The sequence below is a fragment of the Brachypodium distachyon genome, chromosome 3, assembly GCF_000005505.3.
Source record: "Brachypodium distachyon strain Bd21 chromosome 3, Brachypodium_distachyon_v3.0, whole genome shotgun sequence".
In the NCBI taxonomy this organism is placed as follows: Eukaryota; Viridiplantae; Streptophyta; class Magnoliopsida; order Poales; family Poaceae; genus Brachypodium; species Brachypodium distachyon.
Window position 1 is genome coordinate 47,715,586 of NC_016133.3, and position 18,732 is coordinate 47,734,317.

Below are 18,732 nucleotides of genomic sequence, written 5' to 3' on the forward strand. Positions count from 1 at the left end.
TTTGTACAATATATATGTAACATCCCAAATTTTCAAAACTCTCCATGTGCATTACATTTCATATTGCATTTAATCACATTTAAAAACCCTAAAATTAACCCAGAAAACCATTTTACAAAAGTGCTTTTATTTGAATTTGGGCCTGGTTCTTGCTTTTGAATAATTGCATTTCAATCCATGAGGGTTTTGGCATAAAAAGGGATTTGATGCATATATAAAGCTATCCCATAATTTGGCTTTTGAATTCGTTTTGAAAGAACAAATTATTTTGATAACTAAAAGGCCCTAAAGGCCAAATTATAGGCAAAAATATTTTTAAATATTTTATATGAGGGAATTCTTGTCCCAAAAGTTAGATCATATGAAAATATGATTTTACAAATTTTGTTGCAATTTATTTGGAGTGATTTGGAGCTTTGAATCAATTTTGGTGTTCACAAACAGAAAATAGTACGAAAAAGGAAAAAAAAAGAAAACCGTGACCGGCCTGCTAACCGACCGAACCGGCCTGCTAACCGACCGAACCGGAACAAACCGGCCAGCCCCGCACGCCTGAGCGCCTGTGCCGCCGACCGGTGGGCCCCGCCGTCTTCTTCTCCAACCGCCCCGTCCGGAATCCCCAGCCACGACCCCGCGAGCACGCCTCGACCCCACCTCGTGATTTCTCCACGCTCGAGCTCCCCTTTCCCAAAACCGTGCGCGTCACCCCGAAGCCCTCTCTTTTCTCCTTCTTTTCCCCCAACTCCCGCGCTCGATTACGCCCCGGTTGCTTCGCGATTTCTTGTCGGAGTTGCCCTCTGCCGCCGCTGTCACCGCCGCTCCGGTTGAGCTTTTCGCACCACCGACCCCCTCCCCCTTCTCCTCTCTCTCTCGCACGCGCACCTTGTGACGCGGTCGCTTTCTTCTTTGGACCGCCGCAGACCTGAGGCCGCCATCACCCGAGCTCCGTCGCCGCCGGCCGTCGCTCAACTTCGTCCTAGGCGTCGCATCCGAGCACCTCGAGCGAAGCCGCAACCGCCGCCGGAACCGCCTCGCCGAGCCGCCCCGTTCCCCTGCTTCCCCGAGCCGAACCGCCACCGAGAAGCCACGCTGGTCGCCGCCCGAACCGCCGCCGCCGCTGTCTTCCTCGTCTCCGGTGACCTAGCGCCGCCCGGTGAGCCATCTTCAATCACGGCCGTAGATTTTGATCCAACGGCCCACATTAAAACCCTAGTTGAACCGGTACCGTCCAATAAGATCACGCCACGTGTCAAAGTAAATTCTTATTTCTCGGCCGAATTAAAAAGCAACTTTGCAGGAAAACCCCTGGAACTTCAGACCATCATAACTTTCAAACTGTTTGGCCAAATTTGAAGTTCTATACCTTTTTGGAATCCTCACAACTTGTAGAATCTTTTAACATAGTTTAATTTTAACCTTGAACAACTTTACTAGAAGAAAATTACAGAATGCTTAATTATGGTTTATTATTCAAATGAATTATTTCAAACTAGTTTTGAGCATGTTAGCTTGCTGGAAAATATTTTAAGTATGTTCTCTATCCATTAGTACTAGAAGAGAAATTATTTTGTAATTGATATGGCCACACAAATTTAATCTTGCTCTATGCTTTACAAAAATCATATAAGCTTTTAATTAAAGCCCATCCTTTTTTCATGCATAGTAATTACCTCCTCATTATTGTATTAATCTGTCCAAATCTTTTGAGAAGCTTTTCAAGACAGAAACTAAACAAGTTACATTTAGAAGTAACCTAAGTGTGCAGGCATATGCATCATAGCATGATTTTGTATTGAATGGCATGTTTATGGTGTGTGTGCTTTCTTTTATTTTAGATTGTGTGGATTGTGAATCTTGTTGTTGCGAAGAGTGCGAGAACTATCACAACCTTGGACAAGGCAAGTTCACTTTGATCATCTCCTAAATATTTTACTATGCACTGATTGTTTTACTAGATGCATTAGGAATATTACTCGTACCTCTATGGTAGCTATAAATCCCAGGTAGTATAGTTTACCCTTGCCATTACCTTGCTACCAAATTACCATTGATTGTAGTTGAATACTAGGCTATGGTAGTATCGTGGGGGAAATTACTACATTATGATATTGTTATGCCTATGGAGATATGAAATGTTTTATTAGAATAAGGCAAAACGATTAATTCAATGAACCATCCTGGGTGGGCGGCTTTGAGGATTTTGAGGATTAGCGACGTCAGGTCCATTTCTATGGGTCCTTCTGAGTCGACTTCCCGTGGATTCGGAAAGGGATCGTCCATGGACGTCTCTCCCGTGGACTCAGGGAGCACCTACGTTGCAACTGTGGAATGCCACCTGGGGTAACCGAGACTGGACTAGTTTCCTATTTAGTAGCTTCCAGTACAACCACGATGCTATATGGGCTGTGGCGAGACAAGGGTAAGTTGTATGAACCTAGACCCGAGAAATTGTACTGAGGTAGAATGTGTAGGGGGAGCGTGATTCTCTCGTGGTTTAGGGAATTATCTCTGAAAATCTCGTAATCGACGATGTTGCTACTCTACCCTGAGGACAACAAGGGATTAACCCGTCGGTTTCTTGTGGGGAATGTGTACAAACTCTCGAGAGCGTCAAAACTAAGTACTTAGCCGTGTCCCCGGTAATGGACAACTATGAGCAACTGGATGTGGAGCTGTAAGGAAAGTCTCACTCATTATAATTTCTTAATAAAATGAATGGTTTGAACTTGGGTTTAGGAGCATTGATGTGTCTACTCAATGTCCTTAGTTTAATAGGAGCATGGGTGTGTCTACCCCATGTCCAATAGTGATAAAATTCTATTTGATTAAAAGATAGGACAAAACAATTAAGCTTTTATGCAAATAGCCTTGAACCTCACTTTGAGACATCATGCATATACTCGGTAGGTTCTGATATAACTCCTAGTGAATCTTGCCAATACATTCAATGTATTGATTCTAGTGGCTGCATCGTTTAATGATGCAGGAAGCTCCGACGAAGAGTAAGAGTACGTTCTGCTTGTTTGGGTTACGGGCCTATATTCCAACACGCTCTCACCGTGGTGTTGATGTAGCCCTTGTATCTTCCGTTTTCCGTTGCTGAACAATTATTTTATTTCCAGCTAACCCATGGGGTTATGCGAGTTTGTAAGTACTTTTAAATTCTGGATGATGCGTTGTAATATTGAGACCTTTGTTTTATGATATTACATTTTGAAACTATGTGTGCTAGTGAGTCGATCCAGGGACTAGCACTAAAAGCACATAGTTCGCTTCAATATAATAAGAAAACTACGAACTGTGGTGCTGAGTGTCCCACATTATACATCAAAGCTCAACAAGCCTAAGAAGACAAAGCCTTTCCGTTACTGATTTCCACTCAGAATTTTCGTTCTCCTTGTTGACCAATCTATATAGGTAATTTGGTATAGTACATTACATGTGCTACTTAACACATTAAGCATGTTTAATACAACTTTCCTTACAACTGAATAACCGATAACAAAATAAGAGCTGTGTCTATAAATCTGGCACGAAGCTTCAGTGCTACAGAAAAATGCATGGACGAAAAATCAACATAATCTCATAGTCAAGAAAGAAATTCAACTCTCAAGGAACTGAGCATTAGCTACCGTTTGAAAACTGTGTTCCCGAAGTATATAAACTTTATCAAATCACATGGTACACTTCCTTCGCAGGACATATTGTGACAGATAATGATCATCCACGTTTTGGTCTTTATCCTATGCTCTGATGTTTTTATTCCTGAGATTTCTCTGCAATCTCCCTCTTATAGGCCTGAAGTTGTTCTTTAAATTTCTTGCTCTCATCAAAGTTTGCCTTTCTCTTCAGAGCTTTCTGAATTTTCATAAGTAGAGTATGTGATTTTTTGAAAGAAAAAAAAATCTTAACTCTGTCATGTCATGCAATGAGTGAGAGAAACCAGCACTAACCTCCTGCCGGAAGCAGCGATCCAGCTTAACTTTAAGTTCAATGCACTCTCCAAAAAACTTCTTGAGAGGGTTATCCAAATGGCACTTTTGGAATTCTTCAATAATCTAGAACAATCCAAGTATTAGATACAAAATAGACAAGGCAATAATTTTAATCAGTAAATAAAAAACATGTCCATGTAATTTGGTCGAGAGAAGAGGTACCTCGGCACATAGGATGTCTGTGCAAGGTCAGAGGGGGATGCATTTCAAAGGCTAATACTGCACAAGTATAGCTTGTGTTAGAAGCAAAACTAACCCATGGTTCTACATACAAATGAAACGCACATCTTCCGTACTCTCGTCAGCATATTGCCATGAAAAGAACTCTCGTGAAGTAAAAACATCCATGGCCGCAGACCTAACGAGGAGCAGCAGGAGGAGGGTTCTCCCCCAAAAATAAAATCCCCAGAAAAACAAACTGCCATCAATTCGCCACCACGCAGTAAACGGGAGGGTTCGAGTATTCACGCAGCAAACAGGAGGGTTCGAGGATTGCTCACAGCGAAAAATAACAGGACAAAAAGTACTCCCAAGTCCCAAACAATTGCAATCAAGTTAGGGTTCATCACCTTCCAAAGGAATCAATCTACGTCCGGATGGATCTGCGCTGCACTCCAGTCCAGTAGAGCGGGAGAGGGATCGAAGTGGCGCGCCAGTGGGAAAAGGCCCGGAGCTGGAGGTGGATCATCAGCGATTCAGCGGAGAGGATTTGCAAGGGGCAGGAGGGGGTCAGGTAAAACGCACCAGAACTTCAGACTTGTGTGAATTCACATTCAGAAAATATGTCACACACACAGGTACCGCTAAAAAAAAGTCACTATCTTAGAGATGAAAACCTTCATTCAACGAAAACTTGAAAACTTCTAATCTCGGTCAATAGATCTGAAATAAATGGCTCAGTGGAAGATCCAATCAACTAAAAGCATTTTAGGAAAAACCCTCACGAGGTGGAAATTTTTAAGGGGTTCATAAAATGATTAGATTCATCTAAACCGTTTATTTGAGATCTAATTGTTGGGATTAGACGTTTTTACTGAACCTGATGCGTTCTGTTTTTGTATGAACATATAAAAATGTCATGGAAGGATGAAATCTGATGTAATAAAATAAATCTTATCATTTCCACTCTTTTTAAAGACAAATCAAACATTTTTCTTGTATTTCTTCCTCTTTCACATCATCTTTTCGCTTCTTATCATCTGTGGTTTTGCGAAGAAAATACTAACGTCCATCATAGGTACCCTCAAGCGGACGGTTCGTTCCGGTCGTGAATTTCAGATACAGGTAAAGGTCACTTAACCTAACTGTTGTCAAGGGTTGACATGATTACGGTGTGTATCTCTACTCTTATAAAAATGCCAATGGATGGCCCACTATATTGCCATCATACTTGGAACTCACAAATGCTTATGATGAGAACAACCAAAAGGTAGTGTTTTGACAGCAAATTACCTCTTTATTTCCTAGAAATAATAGTTACATGACCAACCATCCAAAGGTAGTTTAGTTTAGCACAAAATGGTCGTATTGTTGTAATTGAAACATGAAAAGTTATATCTTGTTTTATTGAAACATGACGAGTTCTACAAGTTCAGGATTTAAAATTGACTTTTCTCACAAAATCCCATGACCCGTCAGCATCCCATCCGAGCCAAACAGGTATTCTCGGGATAAGGTTTTAATTGACCGGGATTAGATAGGTTAGGGTTGAAAGGTTAGTGTTTGATTCAAACGAGTTCTACAAGTTTAGAATTTAAAATGGATTTTTCTCCTGTGTATATATACACGCACACGTCCTACTATTAACTGACTCGAACTCAGGAAACCAAAACCGAGTCCAACATGGACACGTACAATTACTTAAACTTCCTAATTATCAAATCTAATTAGACTAGTGCTTTCCTATCTAGGTTCGGACATGCATGCACTGTATACATACGACCACACTCCGAATCCTACCTCGACTTGATTAGGCACTGGATTAATGGACTTGATCTCCGGGCGACAGTCCGGCTACACACCTCCCGCTAATTCCGGTGCTACACAGCAGGTCTCGGGGACTCGGGGTTGCACAGGATGACGCTTACGGCGGCAGTTCCGCGCGAGTACCGACGGTACAGATGCTGACAGCCCACTCGACGTCTGCCGTTCCTCCACCGCCGCCGCAGGAGCAGGACGGAATCGACGATCCTGCAGGCCTCCCGAAGCTCCACAACTTCTTCAGCGATCTCGGCCTCCCTAATCCCGGCGACTTGGCCGCCGCGTCGCGCGGGACGCCACACGCCTCTCGGATGTCGATCGCCAGCGCTGCCGCGGCAGGGGTAGAGGAGCTCGCGCCTCCATCGGAAGGCACGGCGCCACGCGTGGCATGGTCATAAGCCCCGAGAAGAAGCGCACTCGCCGGCAGCGGTAGGACTACATTCCTGTAGTTGGCCGGCTCCGGCGCCACGGGAGGGAGACGAGGACTCGTGGACGCAAGCGCGGCCTGCAGCGACACGTCGGGCTCGGCTTTGGCGGCCACGGCGACGCGGCAGAGCGGGCAGGTGGAGTGGGAGGCGAGCCACGTGTCGACGCACGCGGCGTGGAAGCCGTGGCCGCACCGGGGCAGGAACCTCGCCTCATCCCCGTCCTCCAGCTCCGCCAGGCACACTGCGCACTCCTCTGCCCCGACGACGTCCTCCGCGAAGCCCTTCGCCGGGGCCCCGCGCGCGCGGTACACCGTGACCGGCAGCGACCGCAGCAGCTCCAGGTCGACGCCCTTGTTCTTGTTCCCGACCGCCGCCACGGCCCCGGCGCCGCCGATGCGCGGCGGCCAGCCCAGCGCCGTCGGGAAGCAGTTGTAGAAGCGGTACAGGAGGAAGACGAGCGCCAGAGCGAACACCGCGAACACCAGGAAGATGCGCGCCATGATGAGCACGTCGTTGAGCGACATGCTCGGCGCGGCCGCCGCCGCCGCTGCCGGCGCGACCGCCCAGCTCGATAACGAGTCAGCGGCGGCGCCTTGCATCGCCATGAGGTTGAGCGGACGACTCGCGGCCGTGAACTCCGTGGGGTACGCCGTGGAGTACTTGGTATAAGATGGAAGTTGTGTAGGCTGCGCTCTAGAGCTAGCTCGTATTTATATCTGCCCTGCGTCGGGAAGGAGTGGTGGAGCTGGAATGAGGGTAGTGACGCCGACGTGGATGAAGCAGAGGAGAAGGAAGCTGGAAGGGGGCAGGGGCGTGCCCCTCGACTGGATCGATCGACTTGGGTGGCAAGTCTCGATCTCTGTTGCTGCCGTTTGCTCGCGGGGAGGACCAGTCAACGGCGGTGCCCGCGGGTTTTTTTCTACTCGTTCTGCCTGCGGAAGATGCTTCGGAAGTTCGGAGGCGGACGGAGATGTTCCGTTCTGTTCATCGGCTAATATTTCTCTTATCTAAAGGCGGAAGATTTGAGGCCCTATCCCTGCATGTACGTGTCCTTATCTCTGACGTTGGCAAGTCGTCGTTCCAGCCGTTCGATGATTTTTCTTTTTTCTGGGGATGATCTGTTGGGCTGGGCAGTGGACACCGAGCGTCGAACCATCTGGATCCCTCCTGACCCTACCATCGCTCGCAACTCCCAGCTCCGCCGCCTTCCTTCCTTCTCCACCGACGAGGTCCGCCCAAACTGATCCCTCCTGACCCTACCATCTCTCGTGACCCCCGCTCCGCCGCCTTCCTACCTTCTCCACCGACGAGGCCTCCCCTAACTCCGCAGCTGCCCCTCCTCAGCCATACTCTCGTGTATATGGAGAAACATCCTCCCTTCTCAGGTATTCCTCCGCCAACGAGCAACGCCATGGCCTCACTGATCTTGCTCTTCCTCCTCTTCTGTGATTACTCTACTGTTCTTTTTTTTTTCCGTTGATATGCTAAGTGGATATTTGACCTGATGAGGCATAACTTCTTTATTGAAAACAATAAATACTTCGATGCTTTTGTCATATACTAAGTGGTTCCCTGTTCACGTCCCTTCATCAATTTCAGGTTCACGGTAATGTATGCTTCTCCAGTGTAGTTGTTACTCAGGAAGCTTCATTTTTTTTATGTTCTTTCAGAATTTGATGCCAATATTGAAATCTCTGGTAGCCCCATGTTGGTAATGTTTCTTAATCCACACCATTGTTTATGTTAGCTAGAATAGAACTAGATGCAGTTTTTTTTTAAATGTTCTGCTGAATGTTCAAGCCACGCTGTTGTGTCAATCTCAGGAGTTCAAATACTCTTTACACATGTAGTTTTCTTTAAAAAGCAGATTTATCATAAACATATCGAGTAACAAAATTCATGAAATATATTATCCAGTGATTGTATTATATACACGTTTGAGTCTACGTTGTTCAGTATAGGTAGTCATTTTTCTTGTGGGTAGTATAGGTAGTCATTTGATTGATCCAAGATGAAAAGGACTGAACTACTCCCAAATTAGGAGTACATACGCTTTGAGACTGAAGGCTTCCCAAATTAGGCCAATTTCTCAAAATAATCATGTACTCTGTATATGAAGTGTATCGTTGTTCGTGGAGTACCTTATCCATAGTACATTATGTGAATCTATGAATATGGATGCTCAGTGTTACTTCAGTATCGACTGGACCTGCGATTCTGTTTCTAAGAGAGCAAGCAGGAACCAAAGATTAACAAAAACAGTATATTTTTCTGAAGTTCATACTCCTTGTCGTGTATGCTTTGATTTTTGAAAAAATAGAAATTCTTAAATTAACTGTGTGTGGTAATAGGGCGGACATCAACATAAGGCCGTGGGGTGCACTACGGAAAGATTTGGATGCTGGCAATAGGAGGGCGAGATGGTAGATAGAGAACCTTACGCTTACTGGAAAGGAAATCTAGATGTCACACTATAACGCAAGAGCTGGTTGTTTCCAGTAAAGCAAGAATGGAATGCATGGATTTACAGGCAGGTAATTGTTTGGGTTTACGTTACACTGCACTCTTTTATATGGAAATCTATCTTTCCTTTTTTTTCCTTCTAATAAGTAGAAAATCCTACTATTGTCTACTATAAAAAATTAAGTCACCTCTGAAAATGTTATAATCCTTCTGATCTAGGTTTCAAATAAAATAAGATGGTCTTATGACTGATTAGTGCTTAGCTGGTTTACTTTTGTTTTCCCATTTAGGATTGGATCAAACATAGCAAGGTAGGATACAAAAAATCAGATTTGGCCAGTCATTGTACCCACATGTTTGCCTCTGTTATAAGATAGTTTTCTTCTTTCGTCAATGTTGAAACTGTGATGTTCGATTATAGATACAAGATCTACATTGAAGGATCAGCATGGTCAATCAGTGATAAGTATATCCTAGCTTGTGATTCAATGACGCTGGTGATTTACTACGATTTCTTTTCAAGGGTGCTGATGCCCACTAAGCATTATTGGCCAGTTCGAGATGACAGCAAGTGCAGCTCCATAAAGTACGATGTTGACTAGGGAAATCGATATATTTAGCAAGATAGCACGTGTGGTTTCTAATTATGCTTTACCTGAATTAGTTTAGTACCTGGACATTAGATTGGTAGTTTACCCGCATATGATTGGAGGTCATCAGAAACTATTGAAAAGGAAATATGTCACAATTTAGGTATTTTGAGAGAAACGTTGTTATGAGATCTACAATCTCTAATATCTAATTTTAGCTCCTCTTGTCATGGTGCTATAGTTAGCTTTTTTTGCTATCTTCTTTTTTATATATTAACAGCCAAATGGTAGAGTTCACTTCATCTTTGATTCCAGTATAGCATGGGTAGCCTCCATCCAGTATATGTAAAGCACCAGGTATTAAACTACTTTTATCCATCCATGTCAGGAGAAGATGACATTTGCTCATGTGTGTTACAATACCTATGGATGAATCTATTGTAGAAGTTACCTTGTGATTACTTAACATATGGAACCTAACTATACTATATGATGAGTTAATCACTCAGCTACTTCTACTGTCTTTTTGTACCACATTTAAACTTTTCTTTTAGCAAGGCTGTGCCATGTGTACGTTTTCAATTAGCATGGCTTTGCTTCTTTTCTTTTGACACTACTTCATATTTCTGTAGTGCTTATTTTGTCAATAGTTGCTAACTGTGTTGCCACTGCTCTTGAATTTGGTTCAGCTGCTGCTCCAGCCTTGACGGTGTTGTTAAAGATGGTTCCTGGCTTCCATCTTGCGAATTTAGTACCGAGGTTTATCTTCGTGTTTTTTTTTTACTTTCAGTCAATACATGGTATTTTTGGTCATCCAACGAAGTATTTTCACCATGATCTTCGTTGTATCGTAAGTATCCTGTGACATGTTTCCATACAGCCATTGCAAGAAGACATTGCAAATGTCCAGGGCCACCTATGGTAGGTGATGCCGATGGACATCCCTTCATCATGTGATTTTCTCCTTTCAGATCTGGTATATGTGATTTTTCTTCTGCTTAATTCTGACTCATTGTTGCTATTGTAGGACTTTGCAATCCTAGCACGAGCCAGGAGGAATCTACTCATGCGTGGTGTATAGTGTACTGGCGCTTAATACTTAGTAGGTAACAAACAAAGGTGGAATGTATTTGCTGTGAACAATGCGTATAAACCAGGTTTTTCCATGCTAATGGTTTTAGTTCTATTTAAGTTATCTTTTGGTCCCGTGAAGGTAAAAATTGTCCTGTTAAGCTTATTTCACAAAAATAATCCTATTAAGTTTATTTCGTGAAGATCGTTGATAAAACACTGGGCGCAGCGAAGCGCGCTATTCCATCTAGTTATTACCACACCTGGCCCTTGTCTCTTGATTCGTAGAGGTCCTTGTCCAACATGCTCAAAGAGGGCTCACTGGACTGGGGAAAAAAATCCTAAGAGACCGTCTCTCACCTAGCTAGTAGGAATCCAGATGGTAATGGGTACCCATACCCGTTTACCCGTAAATACCCATTAGGGTATGGGTATGAGTATATGAGTTAGCGTAGACTCGAGAGTGAGAAGGAGGGATCCCGACTCGGGTGAGTTTGATGCGGGTTTAACGGGCCAACATGGTCAGGTCGGGTTTAGTCCGACGTATCACCTGACAGGTGCGCCCCACCTGTAAGAAATCCCGTCAAAACGACTAATCACGTCATTTCATTTCGGGTTTGTTGTTACATCGTGACTGTAGACATGTGCTTTTTCGGGCAAATTAGCGAAAGTGGGGGCTTCGTGAGAAGAATGTGTGATTCTGTGAAATTTACTCCAATTATAAAGTAAAACACACTTGGATTAAGTATTGGTCCTATTATATTTGACCTATTATCTTCTGTTGCTTAGTGGATAGCCGTGAAGGTGCTCAGCCATGGAAACTTGTCATATCTCCGCTACTGAAATCTAACTGACGGTTTGTCGACAATGCCGTGGCATCTCCGTGAGCTTGAAGAAGTAATCTTGTAAACTCTCCTTGGATAGGCTGAAACGTCGCAGGGTACTCAACAAATGGCAAAGCTGGTACTGAGTATTGATCGCGAGGTGCTGATGGCGACGCAGCCGGCGCAGCCCGCTTCGAGGCAGCACGCATAGGCGCATCCCTCGGCACAGCCCTCGCAGCAGGCTGCAATGCAGTACCCGCAGTCGATGTTGTACTGTTGTAGTCCGAGTCGCTCATCGTCTCGATCTGCAGGTTGAAAGCGGCAAAACCTTATCAAAGTTAGTGTTGGCGTGGTATATACATCGCCGCCGCAACGTTCGATTGAACACGAGACGGAATCGGATCCGCGTAGCAGAGAGATCGACTACTCCCCGGAGTCCCGAACGCATCATAAAGAAGGAACATGCATATGCGCGCCGAAGTCACCGCGCCGCCGATAATTTAGCGATAGGAATAATATCCCTTCCTAATACAGAGGACTAATTCTCGGACTGAAACCCAATAATAATAAGGAAACCTGTACTCCTACTTCCTTCTCAATATATGGAGCTCAATTGATCAGCCCTTTACAAAAAGAATGTCTATGCGCCTATGTCCCGTACCCAAATGTGAAATATATGTACGGGTTTAGGAATTGGAATTGATCTCCGGGCGACAGTACTCCGGTCTCCGGCTACACCTCCCGCAGTCCCGCTAATTCCGGTGCTACACAGCAGGTCTCGGGGTTGCACAGGTCGACGATGCCTCCGGCGGCAGTTCCGCGCGAGCACCGACGGTGCGGATGCTGACACCCCGCTCGACGTCTGCCATTCCTCCGCCGCTGCCGCAGGAGCAGGACGGAATCGACGACCCAGCTGGCCTCCCGAAACTCCACAGCCCCTTCAGCGATCTCAGCCTCCCTAATCCCGGCGACTTGGCCGCCGCGTCGCGCGGGACGACACATGCCTCTGGGATGTCGATCACCAGCGCTGCCACCGCAGGGGCTGAGGAGCTCGCGCCTCCGTCGGAAGGCACGGTGGCACGAGTGGCCTGGTCGTAAGTCCCGAGAAGAAGCGCACTCGCCGGCAGGACGACATTCGCGGCGGCGTAGTTCGCCGGCTCCGGCGGCACGGGAGCCAGACGAGGTCGAGAACTCGTAATTACGTCGGCTTCGGCTTTGGCCACGGTGACGCGGCAGAGCGGGCACGTGGAGTGTGCGGCGAGCCACGTGTCGACGCACGCGGCGTGGAAGCCGTGGCCGCACCGGGGCAGGAACCGCGCCTCCTGGCCGTCCTCCAGCTCCGCCAGGCACACCGCGCACTCCAGACCGCTGCCGTTCGTGGAGTCCTTGGCCGAGGGCGCGCGGTACAGCGTGACCGGCAGCGACCGTAGCAGCTCCGGGTCGACGCCCTTGTCCTTGTTCCCAGCCGCCGCCGCCGCCACGCCGATGCGCGGCGGCCAGCCCGGCGCCGTCGGGAAGCCGTTGTTGAAGCGGTACTGGAGGAAGACGAGCGCCAGGGCGAACATGGCGAACACCAGGAAGATGCCCGCCAGGGTGAGTATGCCGCTGAGCGACATGCTCGGCCCGGCCGCGGACACCGCTGCCGCCGCCGGCGCGACCGCCCAGCCCGACGACGAGTCCATGGCGGAGGCGGCGCCTTGGTCGGAGCCTTGCGTCGCCATGAGGTTGAGCGGACGACTCGCGGCCGTGAACTCCGTGGGGTACTTGGTATAAGTGGCAAGTGTGTGCGTATGCTGCGCTCAAGAGCTGGCTGGCTCGTATTTATATCTGCGTCGGGAAGGAGTGGTGGAGCTGGAGTGTGAGGAATCTATAGCAGTGACGCCGACGTGGATGAAGCAGAGGGGAGAAGGAAGCTGGAAGGGGGCAGCCGGGCAGGTCCCTCGAGTTCATCGATCGACTTGGGTGACAAGTCTCGATCTCTGTTTGCTGCCGTTTGCTCGCGCGGACAGGAATTAATGACGCGCATGACCAGTCAACGGCGGTGGCGGCGGCCTTTTTTTCTACTCGTGCGGCCAAATGAGTGGAACTGTGGAAGTCTGGAAGATGCTTCGGAGGCGGACGGAGATGTTCCATTCTGTTGATCGGATAATTATTACCACACGTGGCCCTCATCTCTTCTTCGTACAGGTCCAACATTCTCAAAGAGGCCGGGCTCACCACCAGAAGAAAGCAATTTTAACTCGACTTTCATTATTTCCCTTTTTACGCACACAATATCATAAGCTGGCCACCATATATACCATGCACTCTCTTACTCGTCCGCAGAGCTCTCACGCGCACGATTTGTGTGTTTGTAAATACGAGCAGCGAGATTAAAATCTGACAGTTACAATTACTCAACCGGCCACAAGGACAAGTTTAACAATGAGATAATGACGATGAACGATCATTGCTCACGTGCTCCAGAGATGCACTGGCGCAGCAGCATCTCGGCCCAAGTCACGGCTTGACTCGCGACGCCCGGCTGCTGAGTTGACAAAGATGGACCGACATATGCTCTCTCTTTGTATATCTATATCCGGAGACGGATTTTGCTTTTGCATCCAGTAGGACCACCGGGGGAACAAAATTTCAGTTTTGCTTTGGCTATCTTTGATGCATGCATAGATGCGGTCCTGGCGTTTCAAGATGCGGCAGGTCATGCTTCCGAGGATAAGATAAAAGCAATGTCTTGCTCTTTTTTTTTTTCGGAGACAACAATATTGTCCTTAACTTTAACGTAAAGTTCAAAGCTACTCCTCCGTCTCATATTAAGTGTCTCAAATTAATCAAATATGGATGTATTATGCTTAAAAAACGTTTAGATGCATGTTATAAAAAATCACATAACATGAGACAGAGAAAATATATTTTTTCGTGTTGTGACCGGTCAGCTATCAGCCGTCGGAGCGACGATGGAGGGTGACGGAAGGCAAAGCCTCGCGGAGTTCAAGAAAGACGGGGCCGTGGCCTCCGGACCGTTTCTAATATGTTTGGAATTCAAAGTCACAAACAGAACAAAATCTAGTACTCCGGATGTTTGGATTTCGGAGACATTCAAGGGAAAACGTGAAATAGTTATCACTAGAGCTGCAAGTTATCCTTAGTTCAATCAAATGAACTAAAGTTTTAAAATGACACAACTTTTTTAAAAACTAGTTCATTTGTTTGAACCAAGGAGGATAAAAAGATACCCTGAGGGTCACCATGTTGCACCTCTAGTTATCACTAGCCAAGTCGGGCCAACAGATGCAGACGTCGTGGTCTTCCTCCTTTTCGAAAAACTAGATAAGCCAGCTTGGAAAGTTATCCTAAGGGTCACACCGTGTTCTTTTTCCCTTCATGTTTCGCCCAAAAGCATGTCAGTAATAGAAACGGTTCTTTGCTATATGTAAGTTTCTGCTTTAAGATTCAAAACAAATGAAAGCACAACTACAAAAATAGAAAAAGCGAAAAACGAAACAAAATTAGATGCTTAATGGGCTGGCCCAGGCTGCCGAAGAGGGGAGGATCCTTGTTTCCCGCGATGGGCGGGAAAGAAGAGGGAAATAGCCCCAAACCCTGACAGTGAAACCCCATAATCATAATCCCTCGGCGGCGGCGAGCTGGCCGGCGATGCGGCCGCCGGCGCCCAAGCCCCCACTCGCCACCTCCACCTACAACCAACAGGAACCTCGCCCCGAGAAACCTCTTCTCCTCCTCGCTTCCTCCCGCGCTGCCAAACTCTCCCTCGGCTGCCCCCTCCTCGACCGCTTCCTCTCCGGTGGCCTCCCCGCCGCGTCCGTCACTGAAATCGCTGGCGAATCCGCCGCCGGCAAGACCCAGCTTTGCCTCCAGCTCGCACTCCTCGCGCCCCTTTCCCCTCTATCCTCTTCCTCCCTCTTCCTATACTCCGACCTCCCCTTTCCCCTCCGCCGCCTCCGCCTCCTCGCCCCCAAATCGCGCCCCGACCTCCTAGACCACGTCCTTGTCGCCGCCGTTCACTCTCCCTCTGATCTCCTCTCCCTTCTCTCCCGCGCCCAGCACCACCTCGCCCACCCTAGTCGATCCCCCAACCGCCTCCCTATCCGCCTCATCCTCCTTGACTCCATCGCCTCCCTCTTCCGCTCCGATTTCGACGCCTCACCCGCTGACCTCAAGCGCCGGTCCGGGTTGTTCTTCAAGATATCTGCAAAACTGAAAGAACTGGCCTACAGGCACCAGTGTGTGGTCGTGGTGACCAACCAGGTGGTCGACGTGGTGGAGGGGAACACCGGTAATACAGTGGCCTGGTCGTCGGGGCGGCAGGTCAGCCCTGCACTGGGACTTGCCTGGGCCAACTGCGTTAACACCCGTCTGTTCCTAACGCGGGAGGTAGATGGCAACGGTGGGAGCGTCAAGAGGCACATGAAGGTGGTGTTTGCACCACACCTGCCAGAGCGGACTTGCGAGTTTGTAATAAGGAGGACCGGTGTCTTTGGCGTCGAGCCAGCGCAAAGGTAGCGCTCCTGTTCTGTTATTCGTGATCTTTTGCCATGAGAGAAGGCGTGTGTTTGTTTGATCATGACTCATAACCTGTTTGATGGAATGTGCCTGTGGGCGATTCCTTTGAAAACCGGTGTAAGAAGATTTACTGAGCACCTTGTGCTTGTGATATTATTGACAGTAAATCAGTAATACTAATACACTATCATAAGATGTGAATTATTTTTTAGTTGTAGTATTTGTGTCCTGCAGCCAGCACTTGCCTTCAGTGATTACATCATTGTGCTTATGGAACGATAGCAACACACTCTAATTTATGTAGTACTTTGTAACTCTTAAGCAAATAAAAGGTCCAACGGGATTGACAATCATCATGTAAATGTTAAATATGAGACGTTACCTGAAGAGGTGAATAATATTACAAATATAGTATTTTGTGATTTGACAACACAAATTTACAGGAATATTATTTTTGAGATATATCATCCCAGATTTAGTTTTTGCCTTTCTTAATTATGAAATAGTCACGTAAATATATTTTCAGTTTAATTGTTAATTAGGCAGTCATGCCCAACTTTTATACTCCCTCCGTTACAAATCCACATCAGTTAATTTGGGACGGAGGGAGTATATGAATTACAATGGGCCCTGTTGACTAAACTAAAATATATTCCATCTATAAATCAATTAATGATTAGAGGGTTGCATAATTGTGTCATAAACATTCATATCTTTTACTCGTGTACCTTATTGATCCTAAATGTCCTTATGATTTTACTAACTCCTAATAAAGGTTCAACATCGTGTGCAACTTCAATGAGAAAAACATTGCTCCCTTGAAGTATTACTGTCTAACAAATCCTGAAATGATGTGCGAGCAGCACTGATTCTTTAGATGAGGTAGCTTGCTCTTGCTCAAACTTCTTGTACTCTTCAGTTTAATTAGAAAGGACTGATTTTCCTAGCATTATCTTGCACTCGTGTGATTGGGCTGTGCTTCATTATTACGATTCCTGAAGCCCTGAAACTTCGTTGTATCATGGAAGATGTACTGCACATGGGTATAGCAGTAGCCATTACTAACATGATTGAAATGCTACAACAGAATAAAACTTGTACACATGGTAATACTGTAAAAAGCCCTGCACGTTTATGAAGCGTTAACATTGGCAATATTGTACATAGATTATGTTTCTAGCTATATTTTGTTTCTGCACTCTGCCACTGCATATGTCGGAAAACTTTATTTGAGTTTACTTGGTCACCACTTCTATTTTCCATCTTGCATCCCTAATAAATATATCAAATATGGCCATTATATGGTGTATATGAGTCGCACTTGAATATGAACCTATTTCCTAAGGAATCAGATGTGCTAAAGTTTAGACAGGTGAAATTTCCTATTTGAACTGTTCCAGATTCAATTCAATGGACTACCACCATCTGCACCTTATTTCCATCACAGCACCCCTCCAGTTCCTCAAGTGCTATGAAAATAACTAGCTTGTCCTTACTCCTCCTGTCTTCTTTAAGGAAGCAGATCTATAGTCGTGGGAATGGAAACATAATTATTGGAGGTTTACTTAAGAATACTATATGTTGGGTTGGATTCTGGTCTATGAAGACTTGGGAGAAATCTGATAAATTTTGTGATGTATATCTTAGTTTGTCCTTTTTTAGACCTTTCTTGAAAGCCTTGTCCTATACATATTTCAATAAGAAATGGTTCCATCATTTTAGTTTGGCGTAGCAAAACCCATCGAAGGACTCTTTAATCCTTTATCTGTTAATAAGCTCCTAATCAGGATCTGCATGGTGAATCTGGTGTGTTATATGTTTGAAGCATAGTTTCGCTGCAATAGTTTATCAGATTGTTAAAGTTTACTTCGTTGTTGAGGACTCCAAAAACAAGATATAGGGATCCTAGCAATTAATTTGGCACAAGTGGACGGTCCATCATAATCATGTTAGAATTAACGTCTAACCTTCTAGATCAAGCTTGGTCTAGTCAGGTTGAGAAGAATATAACAGGTGCAGATTGGACCAGGTAATTTATGCTTCCGGGCTTCTTGGATTTAAATGTATCCTCATGGGACAGCATCCATGTTCAGCCTATAAAAACTAACCCTTAATATGCGAGGTTAGCATCACATTTAACTTGGCCTGGTCACCACCCTTTGTTGCAAATACTGTACCATGCAGAACAGATCAAACAACAGTTCAGAGGTGAAAGCACATGGATACTATCTTGAGAGTGACCGGACTAGAAAGGGAGGAAGTAACCAACATAAGCAATGCACTCACACATCAATATGATCTTATGAGCTTCTATGCTAAGGTAAGTTCCGCACGAGTTAACACCTCCCCTGCTTACCGATGGGTCTAGAGAGGAACAACCACTTGCTAGTCTTCTCTCACCTTCTGATCATTTATCCATATCATTTCTAGGTGTAACTAAATTCATGGATATTCAGATGAACATTGATGAGCTCAACCTGAACCTGTCTCTCTGTCCATCATATTCGTATCCAACAGCGTTTTCCTGCTGCTATTCCGTAGTCTTTAGGTGGCCACCAGAATGGGCACACGATCCAGTGTTATCTTGCAAAGAGAAGTCAGAAGGTGCTCAGACAATAAGGTGTAGGAAGGGTAAAAATGCTGGGATTAATGAGGGAAACTCTGAGTTCTCTGCTGAGCTTGGCTGTGTACTTTCAAGTGGAAAGAAGCATCATGAAGAGATTTGGCTGTTATTGCCAGGTCAATGATTTAAAATCATCTGATGCAATGATCCACGATGCTATTAAAATCATCTGATGCATCATGAAGAGATTTGGCAGTGAAAATCTAGAAAATGAGATGACCGACTTGCTGAAGTTAT

General features: G+C 45.9%; 4 protein-coding genes and 1 long non-coding RNA gene across 16 annotated transcripts; 2 read left to right on the top strand and 3 right to left on the bottom strand.

The window, feature by feature from the left end:
- Positions 1-3,385: 3,385 nt before the first annotated feature.
- On the bottom strand, positions 3,386-4,554 carry LOC100846021. Its single transcript, XR_002964722.1, has 3 exons — positions 4,158-4,554; positions 3,954-4,058; positions 3,386-3,858 (listed from the first exon to the last, which is right to left on the bottom strand). It is a non-coding gene; the product is annotated as an uncharacterized LOC100846021 (long non-coding RNA).
- Positions 4,555-5,731: 1,177 nt separating this feature from the next.
- LOC104583784 (E3 ubiquitin-protein ligase EL5) lies at positions 5,732-7,326 on the bottom strand. Its single transcript, XM_010237256.3, has one exon. It carries the CDS (start codon positions 7,006-7,008, stop codon positions 6,079-6,081), a length of 930 nt encoding a protein of 309 aa, XP_010235558.2. The 5' UTR covers positions 7,009-7,326; the 3' UTR covers positions 5,732-6,078.
- A 194-nt stretch (positions 7,327-7,520) lies between these two features.
- On the top strand, positions 7,521-10,668 carry LOC104583783. 12 transcript variants are annotated; one of them, XM_024461011.1, is made up of 6 exons: positions 7,521-7,788; positions 8,755-8,937; positions 9,288-9,452; positions 10,146-10,215; positions 10,337-10,377; positions 10,484-10,668. In XM_024461011.1, the coding sequence occupies exons 2-6, from the start codon at positions 8,918-8,920 to the stop codon at positions 10,497-10,499; spliced, it is 312 nt and encodes a 103-aa protein (XP_024316779.1). In that variant the 5' UTR covers positions 7,521-7,788; positions 8,755-8,917; the 3' UTR covers positions 10,500-10,668. The 12 variants fall into 12 exon arrangements, 2 of the variants coding, with proteins under 2 accessions (XP_024316779.1, XP_024316780.1); XR_002964721.1 differs by having other exon boundaries at positions 8,755-9,452; positions 10,337-10,381; XR_002964720.1 differs by lacking the exon at positions 9,288-9,452 and having other exon boundaries at positions 10,337-10,381.
- Positions 10,669-11,248: 580 nt separating this feature from the next.
- Positions 11,249-13,142, bottom strand: LOC100830837 (E3 ubiquitin-protein ligase EL5). The gene has a single exon (XM_003572577.4). It carries the CDS (start codon positions 13,070-13,072, stop codon positions 12,116-12,118), a length of 957 nt encoding a protein of 318 aa, XP_003572625.1. The 5' UTR covers positions 13,073-13,142; the 3' UTR covers positions 11,249-12,115.
- A 1,754-nt stretch (positions 13,143-14,896) lies between these two features.
- On the top strand, positions 14,897-16,089 carry LOC100831144 (DNA repair protein XRCC3 homolog). Its single transcript, XM_024461013.1, has one exon. It carries the CDS (start codon positions 15,006-15,008, stop codon positions 15,870-15,872), a length of 867 nt encoding a protein of 288 aa, XP_024316781.1. The 5' UTR covers positions 14,897-15,005; the 3' UTR covers positions 15,873-16,089.
- The last annotated feature ends 2,643 nt before the right edge of the window (positions 16,090-18,732 follow it).